Raw genomic sequence first — 16,295 nt, 5'->3', positions numbered from 1 at the left:
ATAAAATAAATGAATCAAAGAATTTTGTGTAGAAGTTGTCAATTGTCAATTGTAAAATCTTTCGAATAATGTCATCATCAGTGCTCACCTGGAACTGAATCTGTTAGAATCTTTCAAAATCTGTGGTTCCGTTAACTAGCTCTGGCTCTCCTTCGAATGAAAACTTTCAAAAGTCGAAACTTGTGCGAGATGAGGATTATTGAGGTCTTACCTCTTAACGTGTAATTCCTGTCAGGAATTGGACGATAGGAAGTGAAAATAGATCGTCCGGCCTTGCGATTGGAACCACCGGTTCGCAGAGCGGTCGATTGAGTCAGTGGAACAAACCACCCACGTCAACCCACTAGGCTACCATCCCACCGTCTAATTGAAAAGAAATTTAATTTGAATTTTGAGGTTATGAATTTAGGAAAACGGTTGATGAGTACTTCATCAGGCAGTATCAGCAAGAAGTATCAAAATATGAGAACATAGTATATTTGTAAAATTTGAATTGTATGAAATTGCCTGATAGAGAAACGAAATACATGTTGGAGATTGAGGTCATGTTAGAAAGTTCTTTGGATATCTCCGTCTCTTCGAACAAGTTCAGTCTGAGGAAATTTTCATTCTTAATTATATGTGAAGTTTTAGAATTTCAATTAGGGCTAGAGTTGTGAATTTTGATATGGTTGCCAAATGCAGATTCAGCAGGTCTTTTTGAATGTTCATTAATGCGAGTAATGAGAGGTCTACAAGTGCTACTAATGTAAGATACAGAACAATCACAAGAATCCAGCTTATAGACTCTCTGTAACTCGCAATTCTGTCTCTGAAATTTACTAAAAAGTTGATTAAATTATTGTGATATAAAAATCCCATGTCAGGTATGGTATTTTCTATCAAATTTGAAATTGCCATTCAAATATTTTGATCAAAGTAATGTAAAGAGTAAAGAAAAATATTTCACCAACGTAAACTAATCAAGGTGATTGAGTTGAAGGCCAGTCTTCTGTCTGACCTGTGTTTAAATTCACTAATTAATTTATGAGTAATGAAATGTTGATAGAGCCATTGTTGACAGCAATCTGTTTCAATATATTTAGTTCTAAGTTGAAATTTGTAGATGATGAAGAAGCATTCAACAGTGTGTTGACACAAATCAGTCAATTAAAGCCACTTTGTGTTGCATAGGATGAAATGTATTGAAGGGGACGACATGATCAGTCTGAGTAGGTTTTTTGTAGATGGAAAAATCTGGAGATATCCAGAGAACTTTCTAGACAATGATCATTGCTTGAATACTCAAGTGAACTGACACAGAGATGTCTTTCCTTTTCATCAAAGGATCACACTGCAGTGTAATTGAAATTTATTATTTAAAATTTGAATAATGTTATATTGGCATCCCTAAATCAATTTTAAAATACAGAGTGGATCTTTTCTCAAGTTGGTACCATTATTTTCAACACGACAATTGACTTGACACTTCCAGTCACAAGTTGTCCTTCATTCAGATCACATTTTGACCAAGCCACATGGCCTCAATCTCCAACGTGTACTTCGTTGGTTAATAGGCTAATTAGTTTTATATAATTCAAATGTAAAGAAATGAACTTTAAACGTTCAAGCCAGTCTCGAATATACCTACACAGTAGGTTAAATGGAATGACGCCTATCAGAAAACAACTATTCCCCTGGCTAATACCACGAAGGGCGTTGGATTATATCCGACAGGCGTCAGTGAAGGAATCTTCACAGAAAATTTCCTGCATATGCAATTGGCAATATAATTGAGAGAGTCGACCTTCAATTTTGGAACGGGCACACTTGCAGACCGATTTCAGGCTCATTAGCAACTCATCAGTGCAAGATAGTGACCATCATCGACCTAAATTCAATGATATTCCATAATTAAAAATCGGAATTCTTTCAGAGTATTTCATTCCTCTTCCTAAGTTGGAGCGAAACAACAAAATGTCACTCCATCGAGTGGACGAGGTACTAACCAACTGCATATCCGTAATTTGACCGATTCCTCTGAATGAGGAAGAAAAACTTTCCTATTAGTCAGTGGGCTATGCTTGAAGACTGGCAGTCAACAAATCTAAAGAAATGAACTTTAAACGTTCAAGCCAGTCTCGAATATACCTAAACAGTATAATTCAAATATTACAAATGTAACAAATTTCATTTTATTTACGAATAATAGTCAATTAACGTGTTTTTTTTTTATTTCGATCATATATGTGAATTTATTTCTTAATTTGTCAAATCCTTAATATGTCAATCTTTTGTTATATATGAATAGCCTTTATTTATGCTGCATTATTATATTACATATTATCCTGTAAATGGATTCTTCTGTTGGGCAATAATTCGATATTTCCTGTTGCCTGACGATTAAGTCCTCATCAACAATTTTTTTAAATTCATAACCTCAAAATTCAAATTTCAATTTTCACAAAAACTTTCTATTCAATTAGATAATTTACGTCCAGGTGAGCACTGATGATGACGAAAGTCGAAAGCGCTTTGCAAAGAGATTTTACAATTACACTTATATACAAAATCATTCGATTCATTCATTACAAATATACAGCTTCCCAAGTGTATTTTTCTATTCAGGTATCGTTTTTTTAATTCACTAGCTGCCAGTATGCTGCTGGTATCCAAGAGAAAAGATGAAAATATTTATTTATGTATCAAGGTAATTAAGAGGGCCTTAATTACCGATGGCAAAGTTTGCGTCCCGAGGGCCTCTGGCCCGAGGGACAGCAATTGCCTGAGGTTATTAAGGCTCATTAATTCCCGTGGTACATAGATGATTTTATTTCTGACCGATTTCAATAAAATTTTGTTCATTTTTGAAACGGAAAAATGTAGCAATTCATTACCTTACCGGTATATTTGAATCAGGGACCGTTGATTATAGTAGAGTTTTCTTGTTGCTAGGTTGTTGCTATGTTACTTGTTTATAAACAGAACTTTGTTATCAAGCTGTGTTTGCGGTGAAAACGTGTTTTCTACCCCAAATATAATGGAGGATATTTTGAAAAAAGCTGAACAAGCAAGAGAATCATTAATTCCATCGAAAAGTGAAGCCGTATACCAAAAAGAATACAAGATATATCTGGACTGGCTGACACGGAAAAATGTTATGCCAAAAGATATCACTGAAACTGTATTTCTGGCATATTTTCAAGAACTGGTAAGGAATTTTCTATGTTTTTCGGTAGATTTGGTAGTAATTGTGTTTATTCGTTTCAGTCAGAAACGTATAGTCCGAATTCTTTATGGACTAAATGGTCAATGCTGAAATCGATGGTGACTATACATGAGAAACGAGATATCACCAAGTTCAATGAACTACATGCTTTTTTGAAACGAAAGAGTAAGAGTTATAAGCCGAAAAAGTCTGCTGTTTTATCTCCTAAAGATGTTATCAGATTCCTAAAGGACGCTCCTAATATTCATTTATTGCATAAGGTAATTTTTTTCTTATTTTCCTTTTTGTGTGTATTTATTTCCTTTTTTTTTGTAATAGGTTGTTTTGATTATGGGTTATTTTGGAGGATGCAGAAGTCAGGAACTTTTGAATATGAAAATATCGGATATAGAGGACCGGGATTCCGTTATGGTAGTGAACGTACCGGAAAGTAAAACTGGTGTATCGAAGAAATTTACAGTTGTGGATGAAAAAGAGTTCTCCGCTTTGCCTTTATTAAGACTTTATATGTCTTTGCGTCCTAAAGGTATTGAACGATTTTTTTTGAGCTTCCGACAAAATGAATGTACATCTCAGCCAATTGGAAAAAACATGTTTGGGAAAATCCCCAGCAAAATCGCAATGTATTTAGGATTGCCAAACTCATCTTCCTATACGGGACATTGCCTTCGTCGCACTTCTGCTACTGCTCTAGCCAATGCAGGAGCAACTATGACTAACTTAAAAAGACACGGAGGTTGGAAAAGTTCCACGGTGGCGGAGGGGTATTTGGAGGATAGCATCGAATTGAGAAATAAAACGGCGCGTATGTTGTCTACTTTGTCATCAGAAGAGGCAGGTACCTCGACTGTAGTGAACAGAAGCTCCAGCCATACAAAAGAAGAAATTGTTTCCAGTGGCGGAAGTAATTTTCAGGGAACATTTCAAAATTGTACATTTATTATTTGTAATGACGTGAATAAATAAAATATGGTTCAGTTTTCATTTCTATTTATTTTTACTTGTGAAAGGTAGAGGGAATTATAAAATCTATAATGTCCCAAGGGAGTTATGACCCTCTTTATTGATAGCGTAACTATGACGATATAAGCTTATAATATCCCGGTCAGAAATAAAATTATTTTTAGAAGCGAGACAAAATTTATGACATTGATATAGTATCCAGTGTCACTTTCCAGGATTCATTCAAATATTTTTTCCTAAATAGTGAATGTTCGATCCTTTCTGCAACAATTTCATTTCATTTTAATTTTAGTAACTTATTGCTATGACATCCTTCAAAAATACTGTCACTGGGCTAATAAAATATGTGTCCATGTTTTTTATCTATACATTCTGATAAAGACTATTTTGGCGGCTTTTAGTGTCGAATTTCGAAAATTAAAAAAAAAATTGACTAATAAAATAGTAAATTCTGGTGAAGATTCGAAAATAAATGTGAAATGCTCTGGCTCAAGGTTGAGTTTGGAGAGACCCTTCAAAGAAAAATTTTTCTCAGTAATCACCCATTATTGTGTGTTATTCTTATTTCATGTTGATTCATTGTTGCTGCCACCAAAATTCACATGATCTTGAATATTTGTAGACAATAGAAACCGAAAAACATAGTAGTTTCTCAAATGAATAGGCTCATTAGTCTGTTATGAAAGCGTACGAGTACATGTGGATTATTGATTTTGCGAATGAAGAATCGAAAAAGATTTGAAAGTGTTGTTCGAATTTCCACTTGGCATACATCCAATGGTGTGACGAAAGCTTTAAAAATATGAATCATTTGGAACATTGGGAAACGGTAGCTACAATCAACAAGATGCGTTTTTAATTCATTCGATACGATCGAATTTCAGCATAAGCAATCGACCTCTCAGAGTCAATAAACAATGTAAATGGGTGTGTGTTTCACATACGTGTTAGATATCGGAGCAAACTCTGTAGACTTCAGAACCTCAATAAATATTTGGAATTTAAGAGTTGTGTTTCAAATATTTGTTTTCCAATAGACGATTTACCTGAAATCAAGTTGTGGGAAAATATACTATTTGATTAATAATGAGATATGAGTCAGTTCTGACATCATCAACATGATTCATATCAGTTGATGAGGTCATTGTTTGATACTAAAAATGGGCCATATTTTCAACAGCACAATTAATTTGTTCGACACCGATAAACATTATTAGGGTTTCCTCACAATACCAAGCCGTCATTTCAATACCTCGATACGTGTTTCGATCACCAAGTGATCATTTTCGAGAGAAAGATCAAGATTCCTCTTGAAGTTTAATCTTCCTCTTGAAAATGATCACTTAGTGATCCAAACACGTATCGAGGTGTTCAAATAACGATTTGGTGGTGGGATAAAACTCCAGTAATATTCATTACTATACCAAAGGTTCCAAACAGTGCATTACACGAAACTGATACTTATGATACAGGACCCTCAAATCAGAAAAGATATTGAAAATATTTGATAGAAATGAGACAATAAAAAAAGATATGATGGAACTTCGAATATTTTTGAACAATTTTGAGTGCAATTTGAAAAAAAAAACGTTTTACGAAAAAGATTATACTTCGATTCCAACTATATGCACAAGTCCTAGGTTACTCGAATAATTGTTAACATGGCATACCCAGAACACGAGGCTATGAATGTCGTAGCAGAGAATACTTAAAAACATATTCAATTTTACAAAGCTACTGAATGTTATTTTTTAAATAACCGTCTGTCTTTAAAAACTTCATGCTCACCGTTCATGATACTTTTTCAAACATCATAGTCAGACCATTTTTCTTAAGTTCTAGTATCTTCGCTGACTTAGATATATATTTATTCTGTCCATAAAAAGAGAAACTTTTGGACGAGTCACAAAATAACATACTTTGAATAGAGGAATGAAAGTTCATGAAGTAATATCTGACAAATTGATAAATAAGGGCATTTCTTAATTATGGTGTTTGGGTCCATTTTTTTATTCATTATATTCCCGACATATTCCACACATTTAATTGTTGTGAGAGTAAGCAATATATATATATATAGAAAATACAGTACTATTGCAAATAAAAACCCAATTTTTCAAAATAAGAAAATAACAAAGTTAATGAGAATCTTAAAATTCTCGAATGGTAGCTCTATTCCAATGTTTTTTTCGGTGGTCCAGATTTGTTATTTTTAATTAAAATTTTTTCAATATGGTTAAATTGCTATATTCTAAACCGTAACAAATACGAAGATGATAAAATAGGCAAAAAGGTAACTGTCATCGGAAACAATACAATGGTCGAAAAAAATTTACGGGGACTCTCGCCATTCTCGAGTTAAACGGGAAAAACCAAAAATGTTGTTTTCCGTTTTTTTCGAATGGAATTGTTATTTCGGAGAATATGTAATATTGTATACTATGACGATGTAACAATGAATATTTGATAAAACGTTTCTTGTCAACATCGCCACCATAAACTTTTTTTTTAATAAGGACCTTTTTTTATTACAAATATTCATAAAGCTATGAATTCACAATCAGACAATTCCGGTGGCAATTTTCTAGCAGAATAGGTGTAATACTAATACATGCATCTTTTATGTTTTGTTTGAGATCATCGATATCTGTACTTGGTGTTGAAAAAACTTCATCCTTCATGTATCCCCAGACAAAAAAATCTGAAGGAGTAAGATTTCGGAATCGAGCTGGCCAGTTAGTTGGTCCATTGTTTCCAATCCATTTTCTTAGGAATATTGCATCTAAATGTTCCCTTACTATTGCTGCATTATGGGAAGGAGCGCTGTCCTGTTGAAAATATTGTATTTCATGACGGATATTCAGTGGCAATTCATCTAAGTAGCCATCGAATTCATCAAATAGAGAATGAAGATACATTTCACTACTCAAATGATTATCGTAAAAGAAAGGGCCAAGGGTGTTTGTTTCCACAATTCCCAACCAAACATTCATTCCGAATCTTTCTTGGAAATTGGTTTCCCTATGTAAATGTTCATTTGTATCATTCCACCTATGATGTATATTTCTGTTAAACCAACCATTGTTCGTGAATTTTAACTCGTCAGTCCATATTATTTTTATTTTTACAAATATTTCCAACTTCCCTATTTCAACGTCTTAACCACTTCGCAAATCGTACTCTCATTCCGTAATCCTTTTCATTGAGGTAATGAACTTTGCGTTTCCTGTACCATTTATATTTGTTCTTTTTCAAAATACTTCTGGTGGATTTTACAGAAATCCCCATGTCATGGGCAATTCTCGTAAAAAACAATCTTGATTAGCATAATTTTTGTAACTGGCCAATCCTAAATGAAAAAAAAATGTTTCACTCACACATAACATTAATTTGATTCCTCACACTTCCAGTAACCACATATTTTCTTGTTCCATTTCTGTCAAATGCACCACAGTCCCTCAAATTTCTTTCTGAACATTTGAATGTACGGAATACGACGATTCAGGTATAGCTCAAAATACATATTCCTTGCCAAAAGAGGATATCTTTTTGATTATGCATAAGTAAATAGCATATCAGTCCTTTCATCATTTAAATACATCTTTGACATGTTCATAAACGTCTGACAGTTCTCAACAGATATCAACAACGCATTAATTTTTCCTGCCATAGAAACCAAGCAATGCCTACGCGTTTAAAATGATAATTGAACTGAAATGCTATTTGATCATTCCTAATTATACAACAATCTAATTTTAACCAAAAACTGATATTTTCGTTACTTCCAGGATTGAAAACTATAAAAATATTACGAATTATAATCGATTAGGGAGAAATAAGCCTTGAAAGAAGGATTACGGCAATACAAAAATTTACAAAACGAAAAAGTACAAATTTTTATTGTGTTAGGGTACCTATCTGTCGAATTTATTGGGTTGTCTGAATTATATTTTGAAAAAATTGAAACAATTCACAAAAGAAATAATGACAGGAACGTAATTTAAAATTGTTGTCACGGATGATGGTAGTTATTTCAAATGAAACGCTATAAAAACTTCAAATGTGATATACCCTTGGACTGTGAATTTATTGCTTCATCAATAGGTTCGTTCCAACCTTGAGTCACAAACAGATTTCCAACTGTTTGTAAATCGTTGACAACGCGCATGTCTGGTAAATATTGGTTTCTGATTAATTTGAAATTTCTGATTGGAACAGCTGATAGTTCAACTGAAGTTTGGCATGGAATTTCAACATAACCTTTAAAAATAATTTGGGAAAGAAAGTTTTTGGCTTTCTACTACTCCATCTTAATACAAAAAAGGGGATGAGGGAATCTTCCAAAGAAAGGAAGGAAGTAATCAATTTGAAAATAAGTAACTCTATACATGGATGTGTAGATTATGCAAAGAAGTAACTTTCAGACACAAACTGAAAGAATGTCCTCCTGAAACAGCTACTTTCATATAAACATTGAATTACACGAAAGAAAAAAAATTCTTTCGAAACAAATACTTCTAAATGAACACTGAATTATACAGAAGATAATTTTCTCTACTCAGTTTGTATTTCAAACATTCCACAAAGAATGTCACTCCTAAAAATATAACCCCTTCAATTCTTTAAAAATAAATCTATTCAAGTGTATTTCTGGAGAGTAAAAGAAGGTTGCAGTATTTTATATCTCTATTCTATTTACTTATCAACATGAAACTGGGAGGTCACCGCAATAATTAATTTCTGTAATTAAAGATGTTCATATTATAGGTTCACTTAAAGAATTCCTAATTTTTCCTGCGCCAGCAAATACATAATTTATTTTATAACAATTTTTGCAGGTTATGTTGTTTTTACGTTGCATGAACATAAAACAGAACCAGTAATACGGAATACGCATGCGTCAGATTGATGGTTAGAAGATAATCCTCAAACCATTCTGATAGATTTCGAACAGGTTTGAATCTTGGATGGAACAGAAAACTGATAGTTTACTAATGGTTGGAAACTCACGTTGGAACGCAATCACATTACTGCGCAGAATCCTGACTATCAGAAACTGTTTCTGACGCTGGTTGGAACGAACCTAATATTTACAATGAAAAAGAAAGGTCCGTATTTAAAAAAAAACCGATGGTGGCCATGTTGACTCGAAAGGTTTTATCAAAATATTTTTTGATATTCTCTGAAATAACAATTCCATTCGAATAAAACGAAAAACAGCATTTTTAGTTCTCCCAGAATTACTTGAGAAGGGCGAGAGTCCCCGTAACCCGTAAATTTTCTTCGACCATTGTACCTACTGTTTCGATGACAGTTACCTTTTTTCCCATTTAATCTCCGTATCTGTTACGGTTTAGAATAGAGCAATGTTACCGCATGATAAGAGAAACGGCCAGTATATAATAATAATAATGATAATGATAATAACGTCTTTATTATTTCCTCTTTCAATACATTTAAATAGAAATAATCCTTCAAAATATATTTAAGAAAATAGAGGGTGAAGTTCAACTCGGCAGCGGAGTTTGCTACTCTGTTGTTTTTCCACTTAACCCTGAAAAATACCTATGCGTACCTGTTGAATGTCTGTTGTATTGTCTGAAAATTGTCTATACAGTTTTTTGGTGAAAGCGGCACTTTTCAACCTTGGTATGTGAAAATAATGAATAAAAACCTACTGATAAGTCCTGAACAAAAGATTTTTAAGTTGGGTTTTAAAAGTTTGGATACTTCCTGTTTTGAAATTTGGTGAAATGAGATTATATATCTTGCAAATCTGGTAAATGAACGATCTCCTGAAGAGTTCAGTTCTGAATGGGGGTGGGGACAATTTTCCTCGATGTCTAATATTGACATTATGAACATCAGTGCGGAATGTTATTTTCTGATGAAGACAGGAAAGTCTTCCGGTAAGGATGATTTTATGAAAGAGATTTCTTGAATGTAGAAATCTTCTGTTTTCCATATTCAACCAACCCGTTTCAAATATCTTGTTAGAAATACTTTCTCGCTTCCTTATTCCATATACAGTGTGTCTCACTTTTCATGGAAACACCCCCGTATCTTCCGTAATATTCGAGGTAAAACGATGAAACTCTCACGACTGATGAAAATGCTCAAAATGCACCTACCACCTGAATGGGGTTGGCTAAAGTGATATACACTGTTCGCCACACGCGATGGAACACCACATTTTAACGGTAAAACATATTAGGGGGCAAAATAGGCTCAAAATTCCTTCAGATTCGTAATCAGGACTACCAACTCATTACGAATACACTTTTTACCTGAAAAAATTTCGGTCCTGAAAAATCCGAATTTGTCTGACTCCTTATGCAAATACCCCCGTATCTTCCGTAATATTCGAGATGGAACGATGCAACTCTCAGGAATGATGGAAATGCTCAAAATGCACCTACCACCTGAATGGGGTTTGGCCAAAGTGATATACACTGTCCGCCACTCGCGATGGAACATCCCATTTTTACGGTAAAACATATTAGGGGGCAAAATAGGCTCAAAATTCCTTCAAATTCGTGATGAGAACTACCAATTACTGTGGTTTAACTTTTTTCTGAAAAAATGTCAGTCCTGAAAAATCTGAATTTGTTTCACTTCTCATGGAAACGTAATAATTGAAGTAGTTTTTTTTTTTTATTTTGACATCAAAACATGAACAAAATTGTTCAAAAGAAACTTGACTTTTGTTTTGACATAAATAATTTAATTTTTATTTTGTTGTCAGGAAAGTTATTCCTTCTCAATAGGAGAGAAAATGATAATTTTGTAAGAGGAACGGAAACATGTAATCAGTGAGGTTTTAGGATGGTTAATGTTAGTTCATATTCTCATTTTCCGATTATTTAAAAAAAAACAAGGATATTTTGTGGCGAAAAATGATATAAAGTACAAAATTCTTTCGAAGTACTACTTTCAAAATCACATTTTCAATTTAAAAACAAAACAATCAATTTCAAATGATTTAACTGTTGACAATTTTATATTTTCGTGCCTTCTATGAAATTTCTCTCCAATCGAACACATTTTTCTATGCGCCTTCTATTATTTTCTCCAACTCTTCTCAGTTCTCTAGGTGTGATTTCTCTACACGCTTGTATAATTCTTGCACAAAGATTTTCCTTATTTGTTGGCCTATACTTATAAACTTTATTTTTCAAGTTTCCCCATAAATACAAATCCAGTGGAGTTAAATCTGGGGATCGTGGTGGCCATACTACGAGAGGGCTATTGGATCCTATCCATTTCATAGGTAGATTCCTATTCAACCAAACCCTTGTTATGCCACTATTGTGAACTGGTGAACCATCTAATTGAAAAATCATGCTGTGTCTCACATCCAAAGGTTGTTCTTCCAACACATCGAAAAATGCATTTTCGAGAAAATCAACGAATAGTCGTCCGTTTAAATTTTGATCGAAAAAAAACGGCCCGATAATATTTTCGTTCAGGATACCACACCATACATTAACTTTCTGAGATATTTGGTCTCTACAATTCACCATCAAATTTGGATTTTGTTCAGCCCAAAACCTCATGTTCTGGGAAGATACAACACCATTCGTGGTAAAGGTTGCCTCATCACTGTATAAGATATACTTTTAAAAATTCCTGTCATTGAGATAATTTCCCTGCATCCATAAACAATACTCCATATGACGGATTTCATCTCCTTCGTGCAAAGTATGTAAATATTTGAAGCATTTTCATGCCTTTTTAAACACCTCCATATTTTACTGCGGCTCATATTGAGTTGAAGCGATAAGTTTCTCAAACTAATTCTAGGATCAGCTTGATGAGCCGCCAATATCGTATCATCATCAATATGATGTTTTACAATTTTTCTGTCCTTTGTTGCTTGGCCGGTGCTCAGGAATAGATTATATATTTTATGTACAGTTCCAGGGTGTACAGCTACCTCTAGCGGGTGTCTTCTATTAAATTCAGCGGCCACTTCACGATAAGACCTTACCAACAATTAAAACAATTTCAATTTTTGCTTTAAGTGACAGACGTGCCATGTTGAACTTTGTCAATCAAAATGAGCTGATATCAGTTAAAATGGGAACTTCAGAAATATTAAAATATGAACAGAAACTCACGAACAGAAAACAACTGGAACACAGGAACAATATCCAACACAAATACAGGAACAATAAACACAATGGGAACATAAACACGGCAGAAATAACAGGAACAACGATGATTCAAAGAACAACAATACTAGAAACAACAAATGCAATGAAAACTGGTCTGGGGGTTAATACAACAATTCAGCAAGTGGGTAAAATAATTTAAATTCTACCTATTCACCGAGTGCGATTTTTTCTTTAAAAATTAACAGTTGTTTCGGTGTAGCAATGAGTATGAAGATCAATTTTGTTTCGGATGGTAAAATGCTTCCTCAATATTTTGATAAAGGACCACGCACATTTTTTATGAGAAATGGCTTGCCTTGAATTTTGCCGAAAATTTGATATGTTGTAGTTCTTGATGTGCTGATTGAAAGTGTCCACAGCCAAAGCTCAGAATTGTACAGTTTTCGAGATGTGAATATAGATTTTTTCCATTTTTTGCAGTTTTTGCTAATCAATCGAGAGCTCTCACTTCTGGTTGGGATAGAATTTGGATGTTCAGCAACCAGAATTAGTTTTACGAATAATCTTCTTCAGTTATAATAGATGCCGCCATCGATAATTTTTCATACACTGCTTCACACTATCTCGATAATCTGAGAATGTGGTGCTGTGACATTTTCCTCAGATAGGCTCAAAATGGATGATAGCATCTCACAGCATCTGTATCTTTCATACCTGAGAGTACTCTCCAGATAGAATGAAGGGGTTCAGGTATTGCAAGCGAAATATTTTGCGCCGTAATATGTTTTACCGTAAAAATGGGGTGTTCCATCGCGAGTGGTGGACAGTGTATATATCACTTTGGCCAACCTCATTCAGGTGGTAGGTGCATTTTGAGCATTTGCATCAGTCCTGAGAGTTTCATCGTTCCACCTCGAATATTACGGAAGATACGGGGGTGTTTCCATAAAAAGTGAGACAAATTCGGATTTTTCAGAAATGAAATTTTTTCAGGAAAAAAGTGTATTCATAGTAAGTTGGTAGTCCTGGTCACGAATCTGAAGGAATTTTGATCCTATTTTGCTCCCTAATATGTTTTACAGTAAAAATGGGGTGTTCCATCGCGTGTGGGGACAGTGTTATATCACTTTGGCCAACCCCATTCAGGTGGTAGGTGCATTTTGAGCATTTTCATCAGTCGTGAGAGTTTCATCGTTCTACCTCGAATATTACGGAATATACGGGGGTGTTTCCATGGACCTGTCAAAAGATGTATTACAAAATACCCTTTTTTATTTGGAAAAAAAAGTTGGTTACCTCCTTTCGGCGACAAGTGATGCAACATCTTAAACCCTTAACGTTATTCAATTGAATTTTGCCGACTTCATTATCTTGTCCCATTCAAAAGGTAAGAGAGGAGTGGGCTACTTACATCCATACTGTATATCTCTTGCTGTGGTGAAACATTCTATAATGCGGTGTATAAGCAGGACCTTTTGTAATACTTTACAGAACGTTTAATTCAACTGAATGTTCATGGAGTATAAAATAAATGCAATGAGTACTATTGCCAAGAGTTCAAACGATATTGGCTAGACAATGATTAGCGTTTTATAAAAAGATCGTTTTAATCACTTTTCTTGGATTTATTTTTGACAGCTATCAAGAATATACTCAAATGGGTTTATTTTTGACAGCTATCAAGAATATATTCAAATATTTTCAATCCAGGTCTACTGAATATAAAAATCAAGTTTTGAAACCAAAAACAAGATTTTCTGAATGGCCAAACTCTTCACAAAGTCTTCAAGAGTATGATTTATCCAGGGCTTTTGACTGCGTGAATCATTAGATACTGCTGCGGAAACTTCACCGTTACGGCTGATCTTCATCATATCATTTCAGATATAATAAAGTTCAAAAGTGGTGCGACTCGAACCTTTCATCCTTTAACATATTGAAAACTAAGAAAGTGTTCTTCAAATGTGCAGTAACTGATATTTCTTCAAACCACCAGATTATTGAAAACAGTGTTTTTTGTAAATTTCTAGGGCTATACTTCGACAACCGTCTCAAGTTCAATGAACATGTCAGAAACTTGAATAAAAAATGGCCCTCTGGTTGTTATGCTGAAAATTGCTGCAAACGAACAAGGATACCAAACCGCAAAAGACAGTATATTACTCCTTGATAGAGTCACATTTGCGATACGGTATCCCATTCTGGGGAGTGTGCAGTGGCAATGTTCTTCAAAGTATTTTTATCTTACAAAAATGGCCCTGAGATACCTCTGTATAATTTCGCGATTCGTGCAGATTTCACTTCAAGCAACACAACATATTCACGGTAGTGTCTATATTTATACTTGAAACAGTGTGTCTTATAAATAAACACAAACAAAATTTTATTACAGGCAATAGTTACCTCACTCGTAAAAGTAAGCAATTCAAACTACCATTATCATCTTTCACTCTCGTTAAGGATTAAATTATAGAGGGTGGGGCACCGAAAACGAAACAGATCGAATAACTTCAAAACACATGTGTTCTGAAAAAAATGCAGAAACACGTCGATTTGTAATCCAAGGGTCTTCCTATCATAACCTCAACTGTCATACCTCTTCTCCCACCCATTCATTCAAAATGTTTGGGTGACTATCACCCAAACATTTTGAATAGGGAAAGTAGTAAGTGTGACACATCGTTAAAAAGATAATTTCATAAGAAATTCAGTCATGTCGATTTTAGCTACCTAACTTTCGATTTTGGCGCCTTCTTGCGTGAAAAAAACTGTTCCGTATTCCAAATTATGATACTTTATTCGAAAGCTAATTTGACATAAATTCGGTGACAATGCATTATGGAGTTTTTCTAGGGGAAAAACAAGATGACGGCTTTACAATGGCAGACAAGATTTGCAATTATGGTCCGATTTTATTCAAAATTGATAAGTGGTGGTTTTCAGGGTCGGAAATTATGAATTGTTTTTCAGTGCAAAAAATCAAGATGGGGGCTCCAAAATGGCGGACGAAATTTGTAATTATGATTCGATTTAACCCGATACCGAAAATAAATTCCTCAAAACATATGTGCTGTGAACATAATGCAAAAACACGTCAATTTTAAATCCAAGGGGGACAAATCCTATCGTTACCTCAACTGTCATACTTCTCTCCCCACCCCTTGGTCACTCATACAATTTGATTAGGGGAAGTACTAAGTGTGACACAACATTGAACAGGTAATTCCATAAGGAATTAGCGATAAGATTTGTCACCTTTGGATTTAAAATTGACGTATTTTTGCATCATGTTCACAACACATGTGTTTTGAAGAATTCGTTTTTGGTGTCGGGTTAAATCGAACCATAATTACAAATTTTTTCCGCCATTTTGGAGCCACCATCTTGATTTTTTTGCATTGAAAAACAATTCATATTTTCCAACCCTGAAAACCACCACTTAACAATTTTGAATTAAATCGGACCATAATTGCAAATCTTGTCCGCCATTGTGAAGCCGCCATCTTGTTTTTTCTCCTAGAGAAAATCCATAATGCATTGTCACCGAATTTATGTCAAATTAGCTTGCGAATGAAGTATCATAATTAGGAATACGAAACAGTTTTTTTCTTGCAAGAAGGCGCCAAAATCGAAAGTTAGGTTGCTAAAATTAACATGGATAAATTCCTTATGAAATTATCTTTTTAACGATGTATCACACTTACTACTTTCCACATTCAAATTGTTTGGGTGATAGTCACCGAGGGGTGGGGGAAGAGGTATGACAGTTGAAGTTATGATAGAAAGATGTCCCCCATAAATTAAAAATCGACGTGTTTTTGCATTTTTTTCAGAACACATGTGTTTTGAAGATATTCGATCTGTTTCGTTTTCGGTGCCCCACCCTCTATATAACGACTGCAAAATGTACAATCACCTTGCAAAATATATATCGTCCAAGGCCTGCTTCAAAAAAGCAGTGAAAGGAGTTCTTTCCGATAGAACCTATTATAGTTAGGAAAAATATT

At 34.2% G+C, this 16,295-nt stretch overlaps 1 protein-coding gene across 1 annotated transcript; it reads left to right on the top strand.

Moving 5' to 3' along the window:
- Positions 1 to 2,876: 2,876 nt before the first annotated feature.
- LOC141482533 (uncharacterized) lies at positions 2,877 to 4,329 on the top strand. The gene is made up of 3 exons (XM_074176011.1): positions 2,877 to 3,190; positions 3,250 to 3,468; positions 3,527 to 4,329. The coding sequence occupies exons 1-3, from the start codon at positions 3,020 to 3,022 to the stop codon at positions 4,172 to 4,174; spliced, it is 1,038 nt and encodes a 345-aa protein (XP_074032112.1). The 5' UTR covers positions 2,877 to 3,019; the 3' UTR covers positions 4,175 to 4,329.
- The last annotated feature ends 11,966 nt before the right edge of the window (positions 4,330 to 16,295 follow it).

This window comes from Leptinotarsa decemlineata, unplaced genomic scaffold, assembly GCF_025532065.1.
Source record: "Leptinotarsa decemlineata unplaced genomic scaffold, Ldec_3_MD MMD2_tig00001393_RagTag_RagTag, whole genome shotgun sequence".
In the NCBI taxonomy this organism is placed as follows: domain Eukaryota; kingdom Metazoa; phylum Arthropoda; class Insecta; order Coleoptera; family Chrysomelidae; genus Leptinotarsa; species Leptinotarsa decemlineata.
The sequence above is the reverse complement of the archived record's forward strand: the minus strand, read 5'-3'. Positions and strand labels throughout refer to the sequence as shown.